The following is a 24,467-nucleotide window of genomic DNA, read 5'->3' as shown; positions in this document are numbered from 1 at the left end:
GCTGCTAGCACATCTGGGGGTGGCGTGTATCTGGAGCATTTCTGCTCCAAACTCTAGAATCATGCACCAAAGGGAAGGACTTGCAGGAACAACTGTAGTAAAATTCCCTGATGTATTTGGACTTGCCTGATACTTACTGAATGTTACATGCCTAATGTGCTCCAGTATACAAAAAACCTTGGAGGTTGGTTTTTACTCACCTGTAAAGCTCAGTTTTCAGGAATCTCTGTCTTTGGAGGTATCTCAGGGTTCTTAAAAATGTAGAAGTATGCTCAACACTGCTCTGGTTTGAGAGTGATGGGCAGGAGAGAGGGCAACAAAAAAGACACTGCCTTGTCCTCAAATAAGAGAAATGATTAAAAATACTATGAAGAACAGAAAGACCTAACTCCTTCTTAAATACCATGTCTTACAAATCTCACCCTGCTTGGCTCCATCTGCTGCACATTCTGGCCATTTCATTTATAGGATAATTAAGGGATTTACCTTTTAAAGGTCCTGGGTTTGTTTTCAAATCTAACCATTCCAGCAGTTAGGTGTGAGCCAAAGGATTTACAGGCAGCAAACAGCCTACGTGAGCTGCATTGACTGGAGGGATGGAGAGGGGCTTTCCTTCTCCTGCATGTCCTGGGAGGCAGGAGCTGGGGGCTCTGGCAAGGCTAGGGACAGCTCTGGAACTAGAGCATCCTGCCTATGTGGCAGGAGATCTGCATTAAGGCACTGTCCATATCTCTCCTCTGACGCACGAGGAGCACACGTGTCATGAAACAATGCAACTTAGAAAGTCAGAGTGCGTGGGTTGGCCAGATGGCTTTTATCAGCCAAAATGAACCTGCTTTTTCCTTTCTCTCCCTCTTTCTCCTCCAGAAGCCCTTCAGAGACCGGTAGTGTCAGACTTTGAGCCGCAGGGTCTGAGCGAAGCAGCTCGCTGGAACTCCAAGGAAAACCTTCTGTCCTGCCCTAGTGAGAATGACCCCCATCTCTTTGTTGCACTGTATGATTTTGTGGCGAGTGGGGACAACACTCTCAGCATAACTAAAGGTAAGGTCACTGGCCAGAATTCCACGGGGAGTGTGGGAGAAGGTGTAGGAAGGAGAGTCGCTGTGAAATAATTAAGTTTTACACCAAACCCCGTGGAATTTTTTTTACTATGGGAAATCATCTTAAACAAATACAAATATTTCACAAAGTCGTAACCTTTTTAAAGGTTATAACTGTCTCTTTTTATTGCATTGGGCGAAAAACTGTCTGTCAAAACTAAAGTCTCCATTTGGAGCAAAAATTTGAACTGAGAAAGTAACCTAAGCTGACTTCGGAGGCTGGCCTCTTATTTTCACAGTTCTCCAAAACACAGTCCCTATATGAAAAATGGCTGTACAGATATAAGGACCAGAAGGATTGAGTAAGAAAACACTGTATGTACGCTAAGTCACGTCTGCTTACCTTCCTAATTGAAATTATTTTTTTATTGTTTATCCACTCCAGTTCTTTCCTAGCTCCAACAAGCCAACTCAATTCAAACAAAATTTGCTTGATTCATTTTTTAAACTTGAGCAGTATTGGAGCTGGTGCAGAACTGCAGGAGAGCCTAAAAATCTGAAGTGTGTGACTTTATTTGGCTTGGAGAGGTCCACTCAAGCTTGAAGAGAAACACATGCACCCTGCTGAGTCAGATACCTATTCTTATAGGAGATTATTTACGCAGAAAGAACCTATCTTTGTCCTCAGCTCCTGGCCTTGCCATGCCTAAACACATTTTCTTTTTCTCAAGGTGAAAAGCTCCGTGTGCTGGGCTACAACCACAATGGGGAGTGGTGCGAGGCACAGACCAAGAACGGGCAGGGCTGGGTCCCCAGCAACTACATCACCCCGGTGAACAGCTTGGAGAAGCACTCCTGGTATCACGGGCCGGTGTCACGGAACGCTGCCGAGTACCTCCTGAGCAGCGGCATCAACGGCAGCTTCCTGGTGCGGGAGAGCGAGAGCAGCCCCGGCCAGAGATCCATCTCCCTGCGCTACGAGGGAAGGGTCTACCACTACAGGATCAACACTGCCTCCGACGGCAAGGTAGGCTCCAGGCTGTGCAAACCTTGCTGGGGTACTTGGCCTGCACCAGGTCCAGCAGTAGCAATCGAACTGAGTGGTTTTGAACTCTGGTCACGGGGCTCGTCATCTCTAGTTACAGTAGACTGTGAGATTCCGACGTGGCTGGGGCAAAGCAGTTGTATTCCTTTAGCAAACTGTGTAATACAGAGTAGTAGTAAAGCACTTTCAGGGAGAAAATAGTAGAGTTAAATTAGAGCAGAATCTAATAGATCACTAATAAGAGATTCTGGGAATTCTTGTCTCCTGTATTCAAAAGATAATCTCTTTGACTGCCAAATCAGAAAAGCCAGCACCTGTTGCTAATAATCCTGTAAATATTAGGGACAAAATGCTTTCTGAGCTATTCTGCAGTATTTTTAACTACTGTTTTGATTTCTCTACAGTATTTCAGCGTGATCATTGGAGACGGGTAGGCACTTTCACTTTTATATGGGCTTTGTCCCCAGTTCCTTCATTTTTTCCCTAGATTGTTGTGTGCTGTAGCAGTGTGGCAATGCTGTGCTTTGTGGATGCTGCAGAGAAATGTTAGCATAAAAGTGTAGTTTTCCACAGATTTTTGTTTTAATTTCATGGAAACATTTCTACTGGCATTGGATTTCGGAAAATGTTGTTTTTTAACAAATCTATTTTAAGCAGTGTCTCTTTAGATCCTGTGCAGAAGTTGACGTGTGGGTCTGGAGCATGGCTGCTGAGGCTCTTCTTGCCAGCATCTAATAGATGACAGATTCTGTGCCATTACATTTCTTCAAAAGAAAAAAATAAAAGTAATCAAGTATAGTAGCAGCCCACTGTGCCCAATTTTCCCTTGTCCTATGAGAGCTTTACTCTTCTTACAGCAATGCTGACAGCAGAATCTTTAGTATGAAAATACGGAGAACCAGTACACCGTGTTTCCTGTTTATCAGACTCAGCACTCTAAGACCTCCAATGAGATAACCAGATTTTATTCAGTGATGAAATACTTTTTGTCTGCTTTAGCAAATGGATTGTAACTGAGACAATTCTGACCATGTTATTTAAGGCAACATATTTCCAACTTAGGGTGCTTTGATTCTTCCTTTTCCCTCCCATGTAGACACTCTCTGTGGTCAGCATCAGATCTGTGAAGTGCTGACATGCAGCATACTTGAAGGACTGCATGGCAATCTAGAATATTATTCCTCCTCCTGTCTGTGTAGTGGATATTCCTTCTATTCCCATAGATGCTGGCAGATGAGCAGTGCTCACATGTGAACGTTTTGAACTGAAGGCTCCTTGGGTTGGTGTAAATAAGCATGTGTCCGTGAGGAGATAGCACATGTTCTCCATTTGAGCTGTAACAGGGTTTGGCATATGAAGGCTTTCATCCCAGCAGAGCTGTTTTTATCCCAGAAAAACAGTTCTGCAGAGCTCCAGTAATCCATTCAGGCCTGTGTTAGCCAGGTTAACTGTTCATTTTCCACAAAGTTGCTTGCGTTAGTGTTTTTGAGAAAAAGTGCAGGTTGGAACAATTCACTAAAGCAGATCTGCAGCTCATGGTAGTTGGAAATACAAAATTGAGCAGCAGGGGTGACCGAGACCTGTGGCTTTTGGGCATTGCAGGATCAAGCAAAGGGGTAGCCACAGTCTTGCTGATGCTGTGCCAAGTGCCAGCATCCCTGCAGAAGGGGCAGTTTGCCACGTCCATGCATCATGTGCTGCAGTTCTCAGCCTGGCGTGTTAAACCTCATCGGTTTCAATTTGCGTTAACGAGCAGGGCAGGGAATTGCGACATCTTAGCAGCAGATGTGTGGCTGGGCTGGGGACGCTGTGCTCTTCCAGCACCCTGTCCCTGGCTGTCAAAGCTGAGGAGCTGGGAAGAGAAACAGCCAATATCCCTGTTTGTCCCTCTGCGGAATGGAGGCTGCTGGAGCTGGTCCTGTTCTGAGCTGCTCGTGTCGCACTCTATTTATTATCGGCTTCGCAGCAGATCATGGCTGTGCTGGAGGAGAGCTCTTACCTTCACTGCCCTGAGCACCTGGGGCCCTCCCAGCCTGCTGTATCATTAGTCAGCCTGTCCAGGGAATTTAATATCTCCCTGTGCTGCAGTAAGGATGAATGGCTTTGGTGGGATCATATCCTGTGCCTGGCAGAACACGCTTCGGGAGAAAGAGGTATTAGAGAAACATGGAGAGCAGCTGCTGCTCGGTATGGTGGTGTGTCCTGCATTGCAAAGCCTTACCCAGACTTTTTCCTGGGGGAAGATTGAAGGGATTAGAAACAGAGCAGAGGTTTGTACATCTTAATTTTAGTACAAATTATACTGAATGCGTTGGTGTTCAACAACTTAAAAGAATTCCTCTGGGAATTTTTTCTCTATTTCCCACTTTAATGGGTCATATTTTTCTGGACCACCCTCTAATGTTTTGTTTTGTTGGTTGGGGTTTTTTTAAGGAAGGTATTAAAAGTGACGTTTCTCGATTTGGCTGGCACACTACAGCCAGTCATCTGGTAAACCACTTCCGTGGTACAGAGGACTTGGTTTTCCTGACTTGATAGTACTTGAGGCAAAGCCTTCTATTGAGTAACCCAATTGAATAAACAGCCAGTTTTTCAAATCCTGCTGTCCTCAGCATGAAGGAAGCAGGACTGGGGTCCTGTTTGAGTCTCTTGGATCCTCCAGTGGCCGAATTGGATGCAGACTTGAATCTTCGTTTTTTGGTGTGGATGTTCAGTTTCGTCTGCTGAGTGAGGAGAGGGAGTGCCATTGGATTCAGGATGTACTGAGGCTAGCATGGGCCAGTTTAACCACCTGTATAAAATACTCCAGCCAGGAAAAAGAGATGTGGTCTGGTGGCAGAAGTGCAGATGAGCAGCCCATTTGTGCAAGCAGAGCCCCTTGGAACAGGACTGGTGTTTATGGTTTGTTTGATACACAAAAATTGACCAAATAATGTCTCAACAGTGTAGCCAGGAAGCAAACTGTGAGTCCCTACAAAACTCAGGTGCTGGGTCTGTCACCTGTGTAAGAGTACAAGTCAGCAGCACCACATGGTTTTCTGCTTGGATATCATCAGTGAGAGGTTAGAAAAAACCTGCCTACAGAATAAACATGTTTACTGGTGGAAGTTTTTCTTAATGTAAATGGAAAACTTTCTGAGTGTTAAGGCATAGAGTGTTGTTCTTGTGGCCTGTTCTTGTGAGTCCTGTCCTCATTCTGCTACAGGTTTTCTCTGAAACCTTTAGCCATTTATTTAGCTTCTTTCTCCTTCTATAACAGGATCATACAATCTGTCACATTAAATACAGATGTCTCTAATTTTCCTGAGATGTAAGTTGTCATAAAACCATGGGGGAGCTTCCTTCTCCATGCCTCTCTAATACTTCCAAGTAATCCTGGAGTTCAGCTTTTTCTACATCCGTATTATTAGATTTTAATTCTCAGTGTAACATGGGAACTGCTCATACCACTGCAAGTACTTCAAGTCGTTCCCCAACAGGCGTGGCTTGTTTTAAATTGTGGTTGTACTGGCTAATGCTTGGTCACTCACACCAAGCAGCTGTAAAAGCCTCTTATGTTGTCACTTTTCTGTTCTCAGAACACCTGGTTTTAACGTGATTTCATGTCTTTGACCATGAAAAGCGTTGTAGGTTTTTGTAGGGGGTTTTGAGGGGATTTTTTAAGCCATAATGTTGAAATGAGATTTGCTCCAGTTCTTTACCAAAAGAGTATCTGACTCATTTTGGTAGAGAGCTGTGTACATGCTCCCCAGGAGGTTGCCATTATTTTCCAGAGTACAAAGACTTTAATCAACTTTGAGGGTGGTTTTGTCCCCTCCTGCAATCATTTTTTTTCTCTTGCAAATGCAGCTCCCTTTTTTGTTGGACATAACTCTCTTATTGCTGGAACTTCACAGGTGCATTTTCATTTTCCATCCAAAAATTCTGTGTAGGTGAAAGAAGCAGAATTTGACCCTCAGTCTTGGGATTTTTGGATGCCTGGCATCCCCATCAACTTCCCAGCCTGAAATCCCAAACAGATGGCCAGTGCACATGCAGAAACTGTTGAGTGTACATCCAGCGTGTCAGAAGCATTTAGGAAGTTTGATCATAGCTGTTGGCATGTGATGTGAGCAGTAGGACTAGTGTGTGGACTGGACAGGAATTTGGGTGGCCAACATAGTGCTGCTCTTCCTGCAAGCTTGTCCCTTGCCAGACCTTGGTCCTTTGTGAGAAATTGAGTTCTTCCATCTTCTGTGTTTTAGGCTAGACTATGATGCAAAATGCACTTTGATGCAAAGATTTTTCCCTTTCCTTCAGGTGTAACCAGCACTTTTCACATCATTAAATTTCTAGCTTTTTTCACCTTGCCTGGCAGAAGACTGGGCTTGAAGATGAAAACTGGAAACACACAGCTCTGGTGGGAGGGAGTCAGTTGTCTGTTATCTTTAGCAGGATTTTAGGCTTAAAATGGATCTTCTGTATAAATGTTAAGGAGGTAACAAATATGGGTTATCACGCCTCGCAGCAGGTTTTCATTCAGTGGTAATGATTTTCCTTCTGTGCTATTGATCAGTGCCCGTCACAGGAATGGAGCAGACCAGCTCCCTGACTTCATGCTAAACCTCTGCAGAAGCTCAGGCCTAAAGCAGGGAAAACTCTGGTTTGTCAGTGATACTTCAAAGAGAATTTAGACAGGTGAAAATGTCATAACCCAAATAGTAATAGTGAAATAGAGACACTGAGGCTGACAACCCCCCCATACTCTCCAGGAAATGTCCCACAATCTCTACCGACCAGCTTTTTGAAAAAAGGCATCTCAAGCGACAGCATGCCAGTCTAGTGCAATTTGCAGCCGTTTCTGCCCTGTTGTTTTGGCAAAGTGCATGTATTTTCTCCTGAATCCATGCCTTTCCCATGTAAGCATTGACTGTTCTGGGCTCTGGAGCTGGTTACTGAGCTTCTGGAGCTCACAGTTCCACGGCTCGAGTAGAAGCAACGGCACACTTTGCTTTCTCAATTTTATGATGCCGTTCCTGTGTACGAGCTCTCTGACGGAGCGGCATTACCTGAACGAGCTTTTCCCTTCCCCTTTGGTTCCCAGCTCTATGTGTCTTCAGAGAGCCGCTTCAACACCTTGGCAGAGCTGGTCCATCACCACTCCACCGTGGCAGATGGGCTCATCACCACGCTGCACTACCCGGCGCCCAAGCGCAACAAGCCCACCATCTACGGCGTGTCCCCCAACTACGACAAGTGGGAGATCGAGCGCACCGACATCACCATGAAGCACAAGCTGGGTGGAGGCCAGTATGGAGAGGTGTATGAAGGGGTCTGGAAGAAGTACAACCTGACAGTGGCTGTGAAGACTCTCAAGGTAGGACTCAATCTCGGAGCATTCCCCATCCAGCAGGAAGCAAGTCCAAGCTAGCTGCCTGCCCGCAGTTCTGGTTAGGTATTTGTGTTGATGGTGGCCCTCCCTTTGTGTGCTGTAGGCTGGAAATAGAGTATTTTTGAAAGAGCTTGATCCTCTTACGGTTTATATGATACCTCTAACAGTCGTATCTAAACAAAGGAGGATGTTAACAGCACAATTTTTACTGGAGAAAGGATGAAACCTTAGAAAAGTAAGTAGTGCTGCAATGTCTCGCATTCAGGGTGTGGTAAAGGTGAGCTGTTCACGGATGAACACACCAGCACAAGCTGGTGTATTAAGAAAAATTGTGGATTGTGAGTCAGTCAACATAAAATTCAAAGGCTGTGCTTCAGGGAGGCTTTACATGTTTTGATTTTCTGTCTTATGTGGCATCTTTCCCAAAAGACAAGCTCCCTGTATTCCTGAAGTCTTAAGCAACTGTTCACAGCTGCTTCTTATCAAAAGACACAAGAGGAGGAAAAAGGGTATGCAAGCTAAGGTATATTAAAATTCATAAGTGGCTTTAATGAAGAACTGGATAATCAGTTCTGTTTCTGGCTCTGCTCCCTGATTTCTGCATCTTGGTTTCCTTGTCTCTTGAAATGCAAATAGTGCTCTGTGAGTTCATAAGGTCATTGCTTAATTCATCTATGTTTATAAAACTGTCTTGAGATCTTCTGGCACTATCTGCACGCATTGCATTTGATTGCTTAATAGGAGTTTATGCGAACTTGACACCATGTTCTCTCTCCTCGAATGGGGACATGGTATGGTCTTGCAGAAACAAACAGAACCAAGGATTTCGTTTGTTTCTTTTCAGTTTTTTTGCAATGGAAATTTTGAAGTGGAGAGAACTGTGTAGACTCTTCAGTGTCAGGGGAAGAACCTTCCCTTGATTTGGGGAAAATACTTCTTCCTTGCTCTCCGAGCAGCGGCTGCCTCAGTACTTCTGGGTTGCCATGGCTGCACAAAGTATTTTCACTTTGGCCTTTTCTGTACTCTGGAGGTTCCTGCTGCTGCTCCCAGCGGGGGAGTCCAAGTGCCGCTTGCACAGGGAGCGAGTGACATCTAGTGTTGTCCCTGCTCGGGATCGCTCGGAGCCTCGCGGTGCAGGTGAGCTGGGACGTGACCAGGATCAGCAAAACACCTGCTCATACTGAGGAGAGCTCAGCTCTTTCCCGGAGCACTGCTTGCAGTAACATCTTCCTGCTGCTGGTTGCAGTGTGAGGATTCCTGACGCTTTCAGACTTCTCATCTTGCTCCAAACTGAAGTTGTTGCTTTCGTTCTCTTCTCCCTAAAACCCATCAACAAAGACAAATTACATGTTATCCCATCAAATCTGTTTGTGCGAAGGAGAAGCCTTAATACAGACCGTGGCTGTTTCAAATATATCAAATAAATATTTAATGAAACACGACTAAAATGGTTCATAATGTAGTATGGAGCAGCATGTTCCACTGGGGAGTGTAAGAACAACCAAGAAGAGAGTTGAGAAACACTTCAACCTGCAATTATGCACGCTAAAACCATCCTTAAAAGCAAATTTATAATCCACCTTTTTTAAATCCATTAGTCTACTGCCTGACAGGTGGGATTATAGCTTTCTTCAAAGTTTTGGGAAACATTTTAAAATCACATTTATATCCCAGTTCTACTGGGAAAAACAAGCCTTTTGCAGCTTCTTCCCAAATCTGCAGATGACTCATTTTATTTTCCTTTGAGAGAATGTTTTTCAAAACTTTGTATGATTCTTCTTGCTCCTTCCCCATCTACCTCAGATATCTCTATACAAAAGATAAAGGAGAGCGAAGACTAAAAGAGAGAGGGGGAGAAAAGTCCTTCCAGCATCTTTTTGAATAATGATGCTTACGAACACCCATTTGTTGTTCAGTTTTCTTTCAAATGTCTAAACATAGCTCATGGCTGGCACAGAGCTGGAGAAGGAGCGATCGAAGCAGCTCGTGCTGTTCCTCAGTGTTTAACTGGAGAGGGCAAGACCATGTTTTGGTGCTGAGATGTTGCCTATTAAAACTCATCCCTGGCAGCTCTGTGAGTTGTACAGGACACATCAGTATTTATCAGGGTCTGTTATAACAGGACACACTCTGAATTTGTGTTTTTACCCCCAAATTGGACAGGAGCAAAAGGCAGTGGCTGTGGCGACAGGGAGCTCTGTGACCTGCACTGGACCAAGCGCAGCTGATCTTGACTGTGGCCACAGCAGGTTCTCCTGAGGGCCATTTAATGGCTGAGCTGCTGTGAGCTGGTCAGCTCAGCACATTTCTTACTGCTCACCTCAGCTCTGCTGCCACTAGGACTGCCTCTGCTTTTTCTTTGGATGTTTTTTTCTCTGTTCTTTATTTTTTCCCCAGCAGAGTAGCCTGCGTTTTAAATTAGGCAACATGTAACCCTGGTGTCCCTTAATGCCATGGCATGGCCCTGTGCTGTGCTGGGAAAATGCTGTACAGCCAGAACTGTTCTATTTCTGCCATGGTTTAGTACAGTGGGAGCTGGAAGCCGGTTAAGCTTGGTCCTTTGCACGAGATCAGGTTTTCAGAGAGATCATTGCTACAGTAGTTCTCTGTATGTGTCCTTCCTATTAATATGGTCACTGAGAGGTAAGAAATTTCAAACTGTGGAGCAGCTATGCAGAGGACAAACCTTCCACGGTTTGTGTAGCATGAATAAGAGAAAGGCGTATTTAGGATAATTTTGCAACCTGGATTATTAACCCAATTTCCTTTGCCAAAGGGAACAGTTTAAGGTTCTGCTCACAAGGACCTTTGGACTATTAGTTTTGACAGTGTGTTGGGCAAATCACAGCTGTCAATCAAGCTAATTGGCAATGAATAGTAAATGATGGAATGGAAGTGTTGGAAAAATGTTCTCAGTGCTAAGTGCAGAGCAGGGAGCTGGCTGGATCTCACAGTGGCAGCCCACTGTTATCGTTCTCACCAGCAGCAGTAAATCCTTTCCAATCCTTCCCTTAAAACACTTTGTCCATGTAGCCTGTCAACATTAATCCATCAATGAAAAAAAAATGGATATAGAAAGAAACATTGCTTTAGGAATAGATCTGTATTTTTGCACCACTTTGAAATGACCTTCCGGCCATTTGGGGTGTATTTGCTTCAGAAAAATACGTCTTTTGAGCAAGGTAGTATCTTCCTTGGTTCTGTGCTGTGCCAAGTAACTTCATGGCACCCAACAAATTGGTAGTGACACGTCTGCCCAGAACGGATATGTCATGGGTCAGGCTCTAAATGCCAGAAATGAATCTGTGAAACCTTGGGCTTTCAGTCACACAGTGGCTGCCATCGGTCGTGCCTCCCTGACTGAGAGGGGATTTCTTGTTCCTGCCCAGTGAACCCAAGGGCCTGCATTTCAGCAGCCTCTCAAGCATTTGATTGTGGTGTATCCTTTCTTTTGTGTTCGTTCTTGTTCCTTTTCTGTACTTTTTATTTCATGTTATCTTTTTTTTTTTTCCCCTGTTAGGAACAAGCTTGTTTTTCCTTTTCAGCTCGTGAGTGATCTGTGAGAGTCCCTTCACAAAAGGGATATGGATTTTCTTGCCCCAGAAAGCTCAGCTAGTATAAGAATTACAAAAATTTTTTTTTTTTAAATCATACCAAAAAATTAGTGTTTTTAACTCCCTGGCTTTGTGTTGTGGCTACAGGGAAAAATTACCTTGCAAGAACTGTGGCTTATGTTGTCACTTTGTAGTTCTTTTTGTGTCCTCATGCAAAAATCTGTTCCTCCTTTGTGTACACTGCCTTTGCCAAAGCTTTGCCATTGTTCTGCAGGAGGATACCATGGAAGTGGAAGAGTTCTTGAAAGAAGCCGCAGTAATGAAGGAGATCAAGCATCCGAACTTGGTGCAATTATTAGGTAAGTGATAAATACCAAGCAGAGGGATTTGAGCTAAACCCTTGTGCAGTGATATGGATGTTAAGGAGCAGATAAGCTGCTTACCATACCAAGGCTTTAAATACAGACACTTATTGTCTGGCAAAATTCACAATTTGTACCACTAATACATGATTTTTAATGATCTCGTCTTCCTAATGTTTAATTTGCCAGAGCCTGAAGCAGAAAATTAAACCCCTCTATTAACCACTTCCAAGCAGAATCCATTCTTTCCATGAGCCCCATTTTTCTGCCTTCTGGAGGTATAAATTGCCCTGGAGGACAAAACCTGAAGATTCACTGATATTCTCCAACACTCACCGTCAGCTTTATGTTGTTCCCCAGGGGTGTGCACACGGGAACCTCCTTTCTACATCATCACGGAGTTCATGACATATGGGAACCTGCTGGATTACCTGCGTGAGTGTAACAGGCAGGAGGTGAATGCTGTGGTGCTGCTGTACATGGCAACTCAGATCTCCTCTGCCATGGAGTACCTGGAGAAGAAAAACTTCATCCACAGGTAGGAAAGACAGTGAGCACCCTTGAATCTCGAGCACAGAGCACCCCATGATGTATTTTCCTGCCTTTCAGGCTATCACAGCATTGATTGGTGTCATATATTTAACACACTAGTGCATATCTGACACAGTCTATTAACCTGTCCAAAGGATGGGTTTTCTCTCAGGGCTTTTCTCTTGCCTTTGGAGAAAAGGGCAAGATGCAGGTGAAAGACACATCAGTACTTACCTATTTTGGGCAAGGCCTTAAATGTAAATTTAAGCCCAAAGTAATGGACTTTTAATGAACCAGACAAGCCACTTCCTTGTTTCTAACAGCCTTTCAAACCATCTGCAGTTGGTGATGCTGGGTATGTGCAGGTCCTTGCAGCAGAATCACCCTCGGAGCGCCACCTCAGCCCCTGTTCTTTCTGGTTTGGTTCGCTTTGTTTTCCGCTGCAGGGATTGTTCCTTGCTATTGTCCAGATTGTGTATTCACTTTAATAAGCATGTCTGCTGTCTTAAAAGTCTCAGGGACTCTGACCTTTAAAGTGTGCTGCAATTATGGCTGGAGCTTTGCGTTCCTCGTCTGCAGAAATGGGCTCCTGGCAATGTAATGACACATCCTGCAGCAGGGCTGGAGAGTGGCTGAGCTTTGTACAAGATGCTCTCGGTGTCGTAGCATGACCTTTCCTGCCCAATTAACTGGAATATGGAATTAGCACGTGGTTTTTTTCATAGAGACAAATATGAAGATCGTGTGTAAAGTTCTAGGTGCTCCTCTAAGCGATGAGTTGCCTTTGCTGCTTGAAAGGCCTGGTTAAGTGCTGCTATCAATGGATAAATTGAACAGTGATGCTGCCAATTAAAATTTCCAGCCTTTGATTTGCTTTGTTGAAAGGATTTTGTCCCTTCAGCCCACAGGAAGTAAACTTTAAAAACTCCTTTGTGTGAATCTCATTTGTCTTCTCTGCCATTCATTTCATTTCCTCTTACTTCTGATGACCCATTTATCTAAAATAAATAGTAGCGTTTTTCCTTATCAGCCAGCCCCATAACCACCTACCCAATTATTTGAAGAGAGTTGTCACAATTCACATCCATGGATTCAAATGCTGGGCTCTGACCTCATTTAATGAATCAGGAAGAAGGAAGAATTTGATTATGGAGAGGAGCTTTTATTTAGATACACGTTGTAGTAATCAGCATTGATAAGAAGGTACATTCAAAAGCACCGTGAAATTTAAATGGGCATCTAGTAAGATGTACTTTTTTCTGGTTTTTAATTTATTCCGATTGAGCAGAACAAGCAACAGAAACAGCACTGTCTGCCTCATATCTAAAGATCTCACAGGAGCTTCCTGGTACAATCAATTTTTAGTTCAATGTGACATAATCTGGAAAAGTGTTTTTAACAAAACCTAATATTAGGAGAAACGTGCTTCTGTGCTTTACATTTTTATCCTCCTGAAGCATTTCCAAGAATGCAAACAGCATGTACAAGCCAGGGAGGTGGTAAATGCAATGTGCACATCTCTCCCCTGCCAGGGTGGAGCCAGTGGTGGAAAAAAAGTGGAGAAAAAGTTAAATTTGCTTGTTGCCCAGTTCTTTGAAAATGCCAGCACTGATAGCAGAGGCTACAGCAGGTTTGCAAGGCCAAATGCTGACTGTGAACAAGTTGTGTGGTAAAAGGTGGTACACCAGGGAGATGGAAGGGCAGACCTAAGAGGTAACTCTGGTGCTTGAGCAAGGACTGGAAAAGGAGTTCTGGAGAATGACTGGTGTTGACTGGGGTGCCTGAAGCACTACAGAGGTGGGCAAGAAGTGAGGAATTGAAACTCGGTTTATTCAGTGCTCATCCCCAGCTATTGATAACTTGAGCACTGACATTTCTTTGAAATATTTTTATCCTGAGGGTGGCAGCTTTTATTGAAAGTGAGGGGGCTTCTTGAAGCTCTCACTTCAAATTAGAAGAAAAAAAAAAAAAAGTTCGAATGACAGTCTTACGAAGACGGAATGGAAAATAACTTTCCCTCTTGTGTGTGTGCATGTAACTCCAGAATTTCTGTGTAATATTTGGATCAAAATAATCACACAGGCCCAGGTTTCTTTGGGAACAGCAGGCTTCCTTGCTATCGCTAAAAGTGAGATGGTAAAGACTTCTCATTGCCTATTTTTGGTCTTCTTTTTAGGGACCTTGCTGCCAGGAACTGCCTTGTAGGGGAGAACCACTTGGTGAAGGTGGCAGACTTTGGCCTGAGCAGGTTAATGACGGGTGACACCTACACAGCCCACGCCGGAGCAAAATTCCCCATCAAGTGGACTGCACCAGAAAGCCTGGCCTACAACAAGTTCTCCATTAAATCCGACGTCTGGGGTAAGAATTTGCATGGACAGATGAATGCAGATGATAGTCTTCTTTTCCAGGGCTGTGAAATTAGGCCGTTGTGGAGCATTTCAGGAGGGAGCAGCAGGTTTCCTGGTTTGAGCCACGCTGTTCTATGAGCTTGTCAGAGTGCAGGACCTAATCTCTGCTTGAGCAGTCTCAGAGCAGAGCACAGAGAATGTCGACCTGATTTTAGATATATCCGAGTTGTTGGCAAATATGAAAGTAAAGGATACTGTGGTGTTGGTAGAAATGTATGAAATAGGGCTGGAGGGCACCAGTGCTACTGCTTTGATGGAGTCCTGGCACAAGACTATGAAGTGATACATTGTTATAAAGCCAAAAACTTTATAACTACTTCAAGGAGGAGGGAATCTGGTTCGTTTTATGTTAAAAAAAATAATTATGTGTGTATCTGTCTAGTGATAGCTCCAAGCTCATCTTTCTGCATTTTAAAAGAATAATCTTTGGAATGAGATGAGGAGAAGCAGAGGGAAAATTTGATGACAAATGGTTATTGAAGAGCCCTGAAGTGCTGGTGATAAGAGCAGGCTTAGCTAAATGGAGCTGTATTGTGTCAAATCTGACCACAGAAAATCTCATTGTACTTTTATCAGCCTGTCTTTGGGTTTTGTATCTCTGCTGTAGCTGTTGGTCAAATTCTCAGAAGTGCCCAGTGACATGAGATAGAAGTTTGTGGAATGTGGTCCCAAAGGCGCTTGGAAAATGATATCCTGAGCATCTTCTATATATAAACCAACAGACAATAGTGAAGCAGAGATGAAGTTTTCTGCAGTTTGGGGGAAAATGTGCAGAGAAAGGCTTCATGTTGAAGAAACTTTTAGGTAGATGGCTGATGTAAAATGTTTTGTAGATGAGGGAGGAAAAGCCAAAATAGCCTCCCAAGGAGTATGTGCTTGCTGACCAAGGTGTTTCTGCTGCTTTGGGTTTCCATGTGGTGTTGGCTGCGGAGTATCTGCCACAGCCTTGGGATGTTGCTGTACTGCTGTGGTGGCTGCAGGATCCCTGTTGCATTTCAATAGCAGAGTACTTAGGGGAGGAAAGATCCCAAAGGAATATGGGGTATCTTTAGTTAGGGTTAATGTAACCTTGGGAAGCAGAGTTGGGGCAGGGGACTTTGTGATCTCATCAGAGATCAGCTGTCCCCGGAGGCCAGGGCTGCTGCTGGGCACGCCAGGGTTTAGATGTTTTCACCTCACTGCCTCAAGACAGCAATCAAAGAAAATTGTGCACAGAAATGTCTAATGTAAATTACCCTTGGTGGCGTTGCCATGTAATGTGATGTGATTTCCTTACTTATGCAGAATTGTAATCGCTTTCTCTTCAGGTTAAGAAGAGAATAGGGTGACTGAACTAATTACATGCAGGTTGTTGAACTGGTGTTGGGTTTACTCTGTGTGCCTGACTCCTGGGTTAGCTGCCTGACCCCGCTGCTGACCTGCATCCCCACTGACTGCTGCCACTTGAATGCCTCGCCTGTTCCAAGACCCTTTTTGTGCTCTCCCCTTCCTGTTCAGCTTTCCCTGAGACCAAAATGTCTCACTCTCTCTGTATCTTGTTGGTAGCAACTGCTGAAACTTTCCTCTCACTGCTGCCTCCCAGATTGCCCATCTAGACCACGTTACAACTAAACAAGGGCACCCCAAAAACACTGAGCTATTAAAATGTGCGAGTCCTCCGGGGAGAGGTTGCAAATGAGAGGAGCTGTCACACTGAGGGAGCGACTGCAGTGCAGCAGTGAAGCGGTTTCAGCTAATCCACTGTGAAGTCTCTTAATTGTGCCTCTAATAGGACTTGAAGGATCTCAAGGCGTTCAGGTTTGAGACAACTGATACATTGAAAATTAGTCTAATTCTACCCTGTCATATCGCAGGAGACTTGTCTGTGCTGATGGAGAGGCTTGTTACGCTTCTTTAACATTTAAGCTGCTGCTGAGCATGGGATCTGAGCCATCCAGAGCTGGTCTAAGTGTGCAGCACTGTGTAGTGACTACTTCCACTAAACATCCTCTCAAATTCAAGATGAAAACAAAGCTTATTGATTTTTTTCCTCCCTTTTTTTTTTTTTCTTCCCTCTTGTTCTCTACTGCAGCCTTTGGTGTTCTGCTCTGGGAAATTGCAACCTACGGTATGTCCCCTTACCCTGGGATTGACCTGTCTCAAGTCTATGAGCTGTTGGAGAAGGACTATCGTATGGAGCGTCCTGAAGGCTGTCCTGAGAAAGTTTATGAGCTCATGAGAGCATGTAAGTGTTTCTTAGCCCTGCTAATGCTGCTTTTTAGGTCTGCAGAGGTGCAGTAAAAGTGCAAGGATCTGGCTATGTACAGCAAGGCACGAGAACTCCCTGCCTGTTGCAGGGAAGGTGCAGTGCTGGGTGGAAGTGTTTGGTTAAAACTGTGTTCCCTGGAGGATGAACACACTATGAAACCAGCTGTTCATCTCCACTGGGAGCCCACAGGCTCGGAGAGGAGATTTGTTGTGGATCTCAATGCTTCCTTTGTCTCCTTTTTCCTGACAACTTAAAGAAAAGCTTGTGCTCCAAGGATGAAGCAGGAGCTTCATTTGGCTTCTTGCAGGACTGACTGTGACTCTTCACTGTGGCTTTTTGGTACGTGACTCAGTGCCCTGCACTTTACCCCAGCAGTGCTCAGCACCTACTGTCACACACTGACACCAAAACCTGATTTAGGGAGTGCTGGGTGTCTGCAGCTGTCACTGAGCCAAAGTGGTTGCAGACACCCAGCACCCTGTAAATCAGATTTTCATGTCAGTATTTTATCTCAGTGTATTGGAAGGGAACTGTGATTTCTGGCTCCTCCTGGTGCAGGGTTCTGAGTGTCTGCTGCTGGAGGGAAGTTTTGAGTGGTGGTGTGGTTTTTTTCAGGCTGGCAGTGGAGTCCTTCTGATAGACCATCCTTTGCTGAGATCCATCAGGCCTTTGAAACGATGTTTCAGGAATCCAGCATATCGGATGGTAGGTCTGGGTCCCTGTTGGGGTGGGGAAAGGGCTGACTGCATCCTGAACTCTGCCCGTTATTCATAGACTGCTTTGCAATGAAACTCAGTCCTGTGTTATACAACCTGGTGTAAATGATGTAGAAAGCAGTTACTTGTTTACATGTGGGGTTTTTTTTCCTGGGCAAACATCTCATTTTAAAGGGCCAAATGGCTGAATAACCCCAAGGAACCCCTGTTTCATGTTGTTTCCTTTTCTTTTGAGCTATTAATTCCAAACAGAGCAGTAGTTTTTTATCTTCAGTTGATTGCAATGATTGCTTTTCTTCTGTGCATTGCAGAGGTGGAGAAGGAATTGGGAAAGAAGGGCATGAGGAGCGTAGTGAGCAATTTCCTCCAAGCCCCAGAGTTGCCAACCAAAACGCGAACATCGAGGAGAGCTGCTGAAAGCAAAGATGCCAACGAGGGCTTGGAGACTGCACATGCTCGAGGCCAGGGGGAATGTGGTAGGTTTTAATTAAAGTCATTATTCCTTCAGGAAATACAGGGGGAAACAAAATGCACATCTAGCTCCAGGCCCTCACGTAGGCAAAGCTGTGCCTAATAACAGGTGCCATCTCTCTGTACCAGCGCCGTGTTTCTGGGTGACAGGCTGCTGAGTTTGCTGTCCTGGGTCCAGAACTGCTTTTATTAGTTTTTTGGAAAGGTAGGTTGTTAATTCTGGGGCCAGATACACACAGCAGCTGGGAGTGTGACTCCTTAACTGGCTGAGGGACTGATGCTCTCCCTGCCTTTGCTTAGAGAAGCCCTTGGAGTTTTTTTAGCTTAATGGCTGTTGCCTGCAGCTCCCTAAAGACCAGACCCTGAGCACGGAGCTCTCTGATCATATCCTCTTCCCATTCCCTGGCAGGAGCTATCAGTGGGATCTCCCACTGCATCTGAGTGCTGGGTAATCTGCTGTGTTCAAGCCACTTTACACTACCACACTGCATAATTTAAAGCAAGGTGATAGCTAGGGTTTAGCAAGCCCCATCAGGGAGGTTTCTTCACTGTTCCATCCTACCAGATTTGTGCTTGCAGCACAGAAGAGTATTACTCTTGGCAGGCACCAAATATAATTTCAGCAAGGGACAAAGAGGTATTTACAGACTCTTCCATAAAATTAAACTTCCAATCAGTTTCTTCAGGCACTTACCTTCCATTCCAAGGTAATAAAAGCAGTGGTAAACAGCTGAATGAGTACAGGAGATTTGTATCTAGCTCTGTGTTTGACAAACAAGAATGTAAAATGAAATACAGTGGGGTTTTTTCCAACTCCTGTTGAGGTTCCCTCTTCTGACCGTTCTTGTGACTGAACTTTTCTGTGTAATGTCAGATTCACCCAGTAGTACATGTCTCAGTAACCAATGTCCACCTAGACAAAGGGGGGGCAGAAAAAAGAGGGTATTTAAAATGTTGGATAAAGAAGTATCAGTGACTCGGGAAGGAAAGTTACTTACCATATATAGGAAATATAATTGCCTATTATTACAAGCTTTTGAAGTAAAATAATTTCATTTAAATACTTGAGGGCTTTGAGAAATTCAGGTACAGCAGGCATAATATGATTTTAACATTATGCTGGGAATCATTTCACTCTTTACTGTGAAAGAATTTTTTTCACAATAAAGTTTTATTGCAGTTTCCCTTCCAATTGTCAGTGTTTCCATAGCAAGTCCAGCAGCTGGAAGCTGATCCTCAGTGCTGGCTGCTAGTTTTCTCTGGATTTCTGCAGCTCCACTGTGTCTGTACTCAGTAATGCCACGGCCTGGCTCTTCTGGCTGTCCAGGTCCCCCTGAGTCCTGTGAGAATGGTGTAACTGCAGAGTTCCTGTGCAAACATGTTGTCTTCTCAAAGCACACAACTATTTCTTTTCGAATTCTCTCCCCTCAGCCAAAATCCATTCCTCAGCCAAAATCCTACCCATAGCATGATGATCACCAGTTTGTGACTAAGAAGCATCCTTCCTTATGACTCTGCTTCATCTCCCTTCTTGATGCCTAGTCAAGCTGTAAATGTATATGCTGCCCTGCAGGCATTCCTCCTTTGGATTAGAATGCCACTGGAGTGCCTGGCCTAGGAACGAGCCCCTCTGTCAGTCAGACACAGAGACCTTCAGGACTCTGTATGAATTTATTATAAACCATTATTCATTTTTAAGTACTGCTTGTAAGTGGAGAGAGGGTCACCCCATCGCTTCCCTCTGCTGCATTGCTGCTGAAGGAGGTTGGTACTGCCCCTTTTCTGTTCCGGTACAAAGCTGAGCATCTTCGCAGTGGTATGACCTGAAGTGTCATATTTTGATCTCGATTTCTGCTCATGAAACAGTTATTTCCATTCCCCACAAAGGATGACATCAGGAAAATGAACGAGGAGCCTGGGGATGGAGGTGGGTTACAGAGGTGCCTTATTAATTCAGAGGGTCAGTGATTCAAAAGACAGCAATAGCACAGGGACTAAAGCAAAGGCCTCTTCGTATTTATCTTCTTCACAATGTCAAGTTAAGACAAGTCTCCAGATGCGAGGATGGGAATCTGAACACAAACATGTAGTGTTTGTATGTCACTCTTCCAGTTAGAAACCCACAGGGAAAGTAGTTTGGCAAGCCACCTCAGGAATGAATGGATGCAGCAGGATCACAGACCGTGTTCAGTCTAGGAGTGAGTGTGGCTGCACTTAGCTTTATTTCTGCTCTGAAGTTGTGTCTGTTTAGAAAACTTGCACCTTTTGGAGGTGCTTGCAGTGGTTTGATCCTGTAAGAAAATGGGTTATTCTGGCTCTTGGACCAATGCTCAAAACCTCTGTCCTTTTCCCATGCAGACCCCTTGGATCATGAACCTGCTATTTCTCCCTTGCTCCCACGAAAGGAGAGGGTGGCCCTGGAGAGCAGTTTGAATGAAGATGAGCGGCTGCTTCCAAAAGACAAAAAACACAACCTCTTCAGTGCCCTGATCAAGAAGAAGAAGAAAACCGCCCCTACCCCTCCGAAACGGAGCAGCTCCTTCAGGGAGATGGACGGACACTCGGAGCGCAGGGCGGGCGGGGAGGAGGAGTGCAGGGATGCTGGCAATGGAGCTTTCATTGCCCCCGCTGCAGACACAGCTGACCTCTCCAAGTTCCAGAGCCCAAGCAATGGGGCTGGTGTCACCAACGGGGTTGTGGCAGGGAACTCTGGGTTCTTATCTCCCCACCTACGGAAGAAGTCCAGCACGATGAGCAGCAGTCGAGGGGTGGCTGGTGAGGAGGAGAGCAGTTCCAACTCCAGCAAGCGTTTCCTAAGGTCCTGCTCAGCCTCCTGTGTGCCCCATGGAGCAAAGGACACAGAGTGGAAATCCGTGACTCTGCCTCGGGATTTGCAGTCCACGGGACGCCAGTTTGATTCCTCCACTTTTGGGGGGCACAAAAGTGAAAAGCCAGCACTGCCTCGGAAGCGGGCAAATGAGGCCAAGACTGACATTGCTGTCAGGGGAACAGTGACCCCTCCTCCACGGCTGCTCAAGAAGAATGAAGAGACCACTGATGACGTGTTCAAAGATGCAGAGTCGAGCCCTGGTTCCAGCCCTCCCACCCTGACGCCAAAACTTGGCCGTAGGCAACCTGCTGCGCCTCCTTCCTCCAGTGGGCTCCACAAGGACGATGGAGTCAAATCCAGTGCCTTAGGTACCACTGTGACGATGGACCAAGGTTCTGCTGCCAAACCCAACCTTGCTGGGTTCGTGGGGGCCAGCAGGGCTTCCTCTGAGGAGCCACGCCTGAGGAGGCTCAAGCAGACCTCGGAGTCGGCAGGGAAGGACAAAGGGAAGTTATCGAAGCTGAAACCAGCCCCTCCACTCCCACTGTCTTCATCCTCCGTTGCCAAGCCTGGGAAGGTTTCTCACAGTCCCAGCCATGAAGCAGCAGCAGATGTGGTGTCTGGGCCGAAATCCAAACAGTTGACTCAGGTTGGAGAGGCTGCAGGCAGTGATGCTGTCAAGCCAAACCAGTCAGGGGAAGGTGTGAAAAAGCTGGGGATCCCCTCTGTACCAAAGCCACAGTCCTCTACAAAGCTGCTGCTGAGCACGGCAACCCCAGCTGCCTCTTCCTCATCCGTACCCTCTGCCCCAGGCGGGGACCAGGCGTCATCCACAGCCTTCATCCCCCTCATATCCACCAGGGTCTCTCTGCGGAAAACCCGGCAGCCCCCAGAGAGGATTGCCAGTGGCACCATCACCAAAGGGGTGGTGCTGGAAAGCACCGAGGCTCTACGGCTGGCCATCAGCAAGAACTCTGAGCAAATGGCCAGCCACAGCGCCGTCCTGGAGGCTGGCAAGAACCTCTACACCTTCTGCGTGAGCTACGTGGACTCCATTCAGCAGATGAGGAATAAATTTGCCTTTCGGGAGGCCATCAATAAGCTGGAGAACAACCTACGGGAGCTTCAGATCTGCCCAGCGACCGCTGGCAGCGGCCCTGCGGCCACCCAGGACTTTAGCAAACTGCTCAGCTCAGTGAAAGAAATCAGCGACATTGTTCAGAGGTAGCAAGAAACCAGGTTGAAAAACAAAACAAGTGAATCAATCAATTGTAATGGGCCAAAGCCGACTGTGGAGAGAGTAACGTGTGGACTGACAAAGGAGCAGGGCGTTCAGGTTAGGGCTGTGCCAGGGACACAGACTGTGAATGGACACCCCAGCTCCCAAGGGCAGGGCTGTGTTCAGGAGGCATTTCCCACCCTCTGAACTCAGATTCCCTGTGTTTCATATAATTGTAATCGTCTTATCTGTGGAGTTCTTGCCTTGTGGACTACGAGTCTAAATGCTGATGTCACATCATGCCTTTTTATTAATATTTTATTGTTCTGGACAGACCGTTAAGACTGAAGCCAGACTGGTGGACACTGAGATGCCATCCTCCTCAGGAGGACTTTGTACTGCTTTTTTGTCCCCTCCTTCTGCCCCCCTATACATGAGGATGAGTGTTTGGATAGCAATATACCCACTGTATTTCTTGGGAGAGTTTGCCCAGCACATGGCCCTGGCCCAAGTCTGACATTTGCCTGACACTAACGCAACAGATTTGGTGCTTGGGAGGGAAGGGGGAAAAATTATTAATGTAAGGTTTTTTTAATGACAGAATGCTACAAGTGATGATTGCCCAAATTCTTCCTCTGATTCCACCTGCTACCCTTCATTTCTGTGTTTTCAGTAGTTTCTCAATGTTCTTCAGCTCCAGTGGATTGCTTGGGCTCACAGTGTTGGATGTCACAGCCCAGGAGCCTGTTTGCAGAGCTCCCTCGGCAGCAGAACAGGCCTGGAGAAGGCCTGGAGGAGGATGTGCTGTGGCACTCTCGTGATGTCTGACACTGATGGGGCTGGTGTTTGGGGTGGGGGTGCAGAGCTTGGGCAGCTGGGAGGGTGGCAGTGGGAAGGGATGGGTTGGGCTCTGTTGGAGCACACAGCTGTGCCTCCAGCAGCTGTTCTGGCTGAGCCTGCACATCACAGTGGGTGGGAACTGCTGTGTCTCCGGTTGAATTTCCAACTTTTTGTTTTGTGAAGGGAGATGGAGCCTGGCCTCAGCCCTCCTGCAGAGCCCTGTGCTTTGAGGGGTTGTGGTGCCTGCCTTTCTGTGCCACTGGAACCCCCCGGGAGGAGCTCCAGTGCCAGTACTTGGGTTAAAAGCATTTCTACCTTCATGCCAGCATGGTTCCATCCAGCATCAAAAAAGGATCTGTGAAGACTGCAGACACTTCTCTGGGGTGCATCTCCCAAGGAAACTGCCACAACATGCTGACAGCAAGACTCCTGGCCTTCCTTGCCAAGGTCTTGTGACCTTCCCAATTAATGCTGGGAACTAACTGTGACTCATGACAATAGTGAAAGAACAAGGTTTAGGGCTATTAACAGTGCAATTTAACTCCTCTTAACAGTTCCAAACATGAGAAAAACACATTTTCCATTTTCTGTTCCCCTGTAACTTGTGACCCCTCTTGTGTATCTTAAACACTAATTGCCTTCAATTGTATTTTATGCTGTTCTCTTTGGAACTGTTTGTTTTGTATATGATTTCTAGTAGTTCACTCGTGTGTGTTCACGCCACTTCTCGCCCTCACAAACAGCCATGACATGACACGTGACAAATGTTCAAAAGAAAATACACACTTCTGCCACAGGCTGCCTTTAAAAACGTAAGAAAAAACCCAACCCTTGAATTGTCTCTTTCCTGGAGGTACTGTTTTTACTTTGATAACATATTGTGCCACTATATTATGCATTTGTATCTCGTTATTACACACTTTTGTAGACTTGTCTTTTTTACAGTGTGTAAATAGCTCTGTCCTTCATCTCTGTGATACTTAAGGGGGTCGTTTCCCCTTTAATTTAGTCCAGTACAGATTGTTTCTGTACACGACTTCAATTCTTTCTTCTCTCTTTCTCTATTTTCCATTTTTTTTGATTTGTTTTTTATTCCAGTCTCTCTTGCGTAGTATATTTAAAAATAAATCAATGTTGAAGAAGACTTGTGTTTGTCTGTTAGTGAGACTTTCCCAACCCAGCTGACTTCCCTTAGACTTTGCCTCCAAAACCAGGAGTTCCCTGATCGGGGGGTTCAGCCCAGTGGGATGGTCAGAGCCAGGCCAGCAGCCCTTTTCCACGTTCTTTTGATCTGGCTCTGAAAAGTCAGAAGAGAAAAGAGATGCACAGAGTAAAGACTGTGTCATCACCTCTTTTGAATCAAAGACTTTGCTGTTGTCTTCAAGGAGATTTAAATCAAGAGATTTGGTGGAACTTTTCCTCTGTTAATGGTTTGTATTCTGCAATTCAGCTGCTGTTGTGTTTACCTCTTCCTCTGCTATGAAATGACCCATGAGTTTCTCTCCTCATACAGTTCCCTCCCTCATGTCTGGTTGCCCATTCTTATTTTCTGTTTCCTTTCAGCCTTTCTGGCTGAAGGCTCTAAATTATGAAGGAGGGATGTTTCCAGGTACTGAGCAGCCTCTAAAATGAGCCACTGCCTTGATTAATGAAGATGCTAAAGACTAAAGAAAGGATGAGAAGGAAACAACGGCGGGTGACAGTGCGTGGTGTGCCCGAGGTCCCACCATTCCACAGTGATGTTTTAGGGTTATAACCCAGTTCTTCCCATTTCTAATTCCCTCAGTAAGTCTATGGTGCAGTCTGGGGCCTGGCACTGGGATCTGCTC

At 45.5% G+C, this 24,467-nt stretch overlaps 1 protein-coding gene across 3 annotated transcripts in view; it reads left to right on the top strand.

The window, feature by feature from the left end:
* The window catches only part of ABL1 (ABL proto-oncogene 1, non-receptor tyrosine kinase), a 78,080-nt gene extending 54,300 nt beyond the window's left edge, over positions 1 to 23,780 (top strand). For all 3 annotated transcript variants that reach the window (XM_032130593.1, XM_032130595.1, XM_032130596.1), the window contains exons 2-11: positions 868 to 1,041; positions 1,772 to 2,067; positions 7,169 to 7,441; positions 11,285 to 11,369; positions 11,733 to 11,910; positions 14,080 to 14,264; positions 16,386 to 16,538; positions 17,178 to 17,267; positions 17,590 to 17,754; positions 20,108 to 23,780. In XM_032130593.1, coding sequence (XP_031986484.1) covers positions 868 to 1,041; positions 1,772 to 2,067; positions 7,169 to 7,441; positions 11,285 to 11,369; positions 11,733 to 11,910; positions 14,080 to 14,264; positions 16,386 to 16,538; positions 17,178 to 17,267; positions 17,590 to 17,754; positions 20,108 to 21,807 — 3,299 coding nt within the window. In that variant the 3' untranslated portion in view covers positions 21,808 to 23,780. The remainder of the gene's footprint in view (positions 1 to 867; positions 1,042 to 1,771; positions 2,068 to 7,168; positions 7,442 to 11,284; positions 11,370 to 11,732; positions 11,911 to 14,079; positions 14,265 to 16,385; positions 16,539 to 17,177; positions 17,268 to 17,589; positions 17,755 to 20,107) is intronic.
* The last annotated feature ends 687 nt before the right edge of the window (positions 23,781 to 24,467 follow it).

Source organism: Corvus moneduloides, chromosome 21 (genome assembly GCF_009650955.1).
Source record: "Corvus moneduloides isolate bCorMon1 chromosome 21, bCorMon1.pri, whole genome shotgun sequence".
Lineage (NCBI taxonomy): Eukaryota > Metazoa > Chordata > Aves > Passeriformes > Corvidae > Corvus > Corvus moneduloides.
This window is presented reverse-complemented; position numbering and strand designations above follow the sequence as displayed.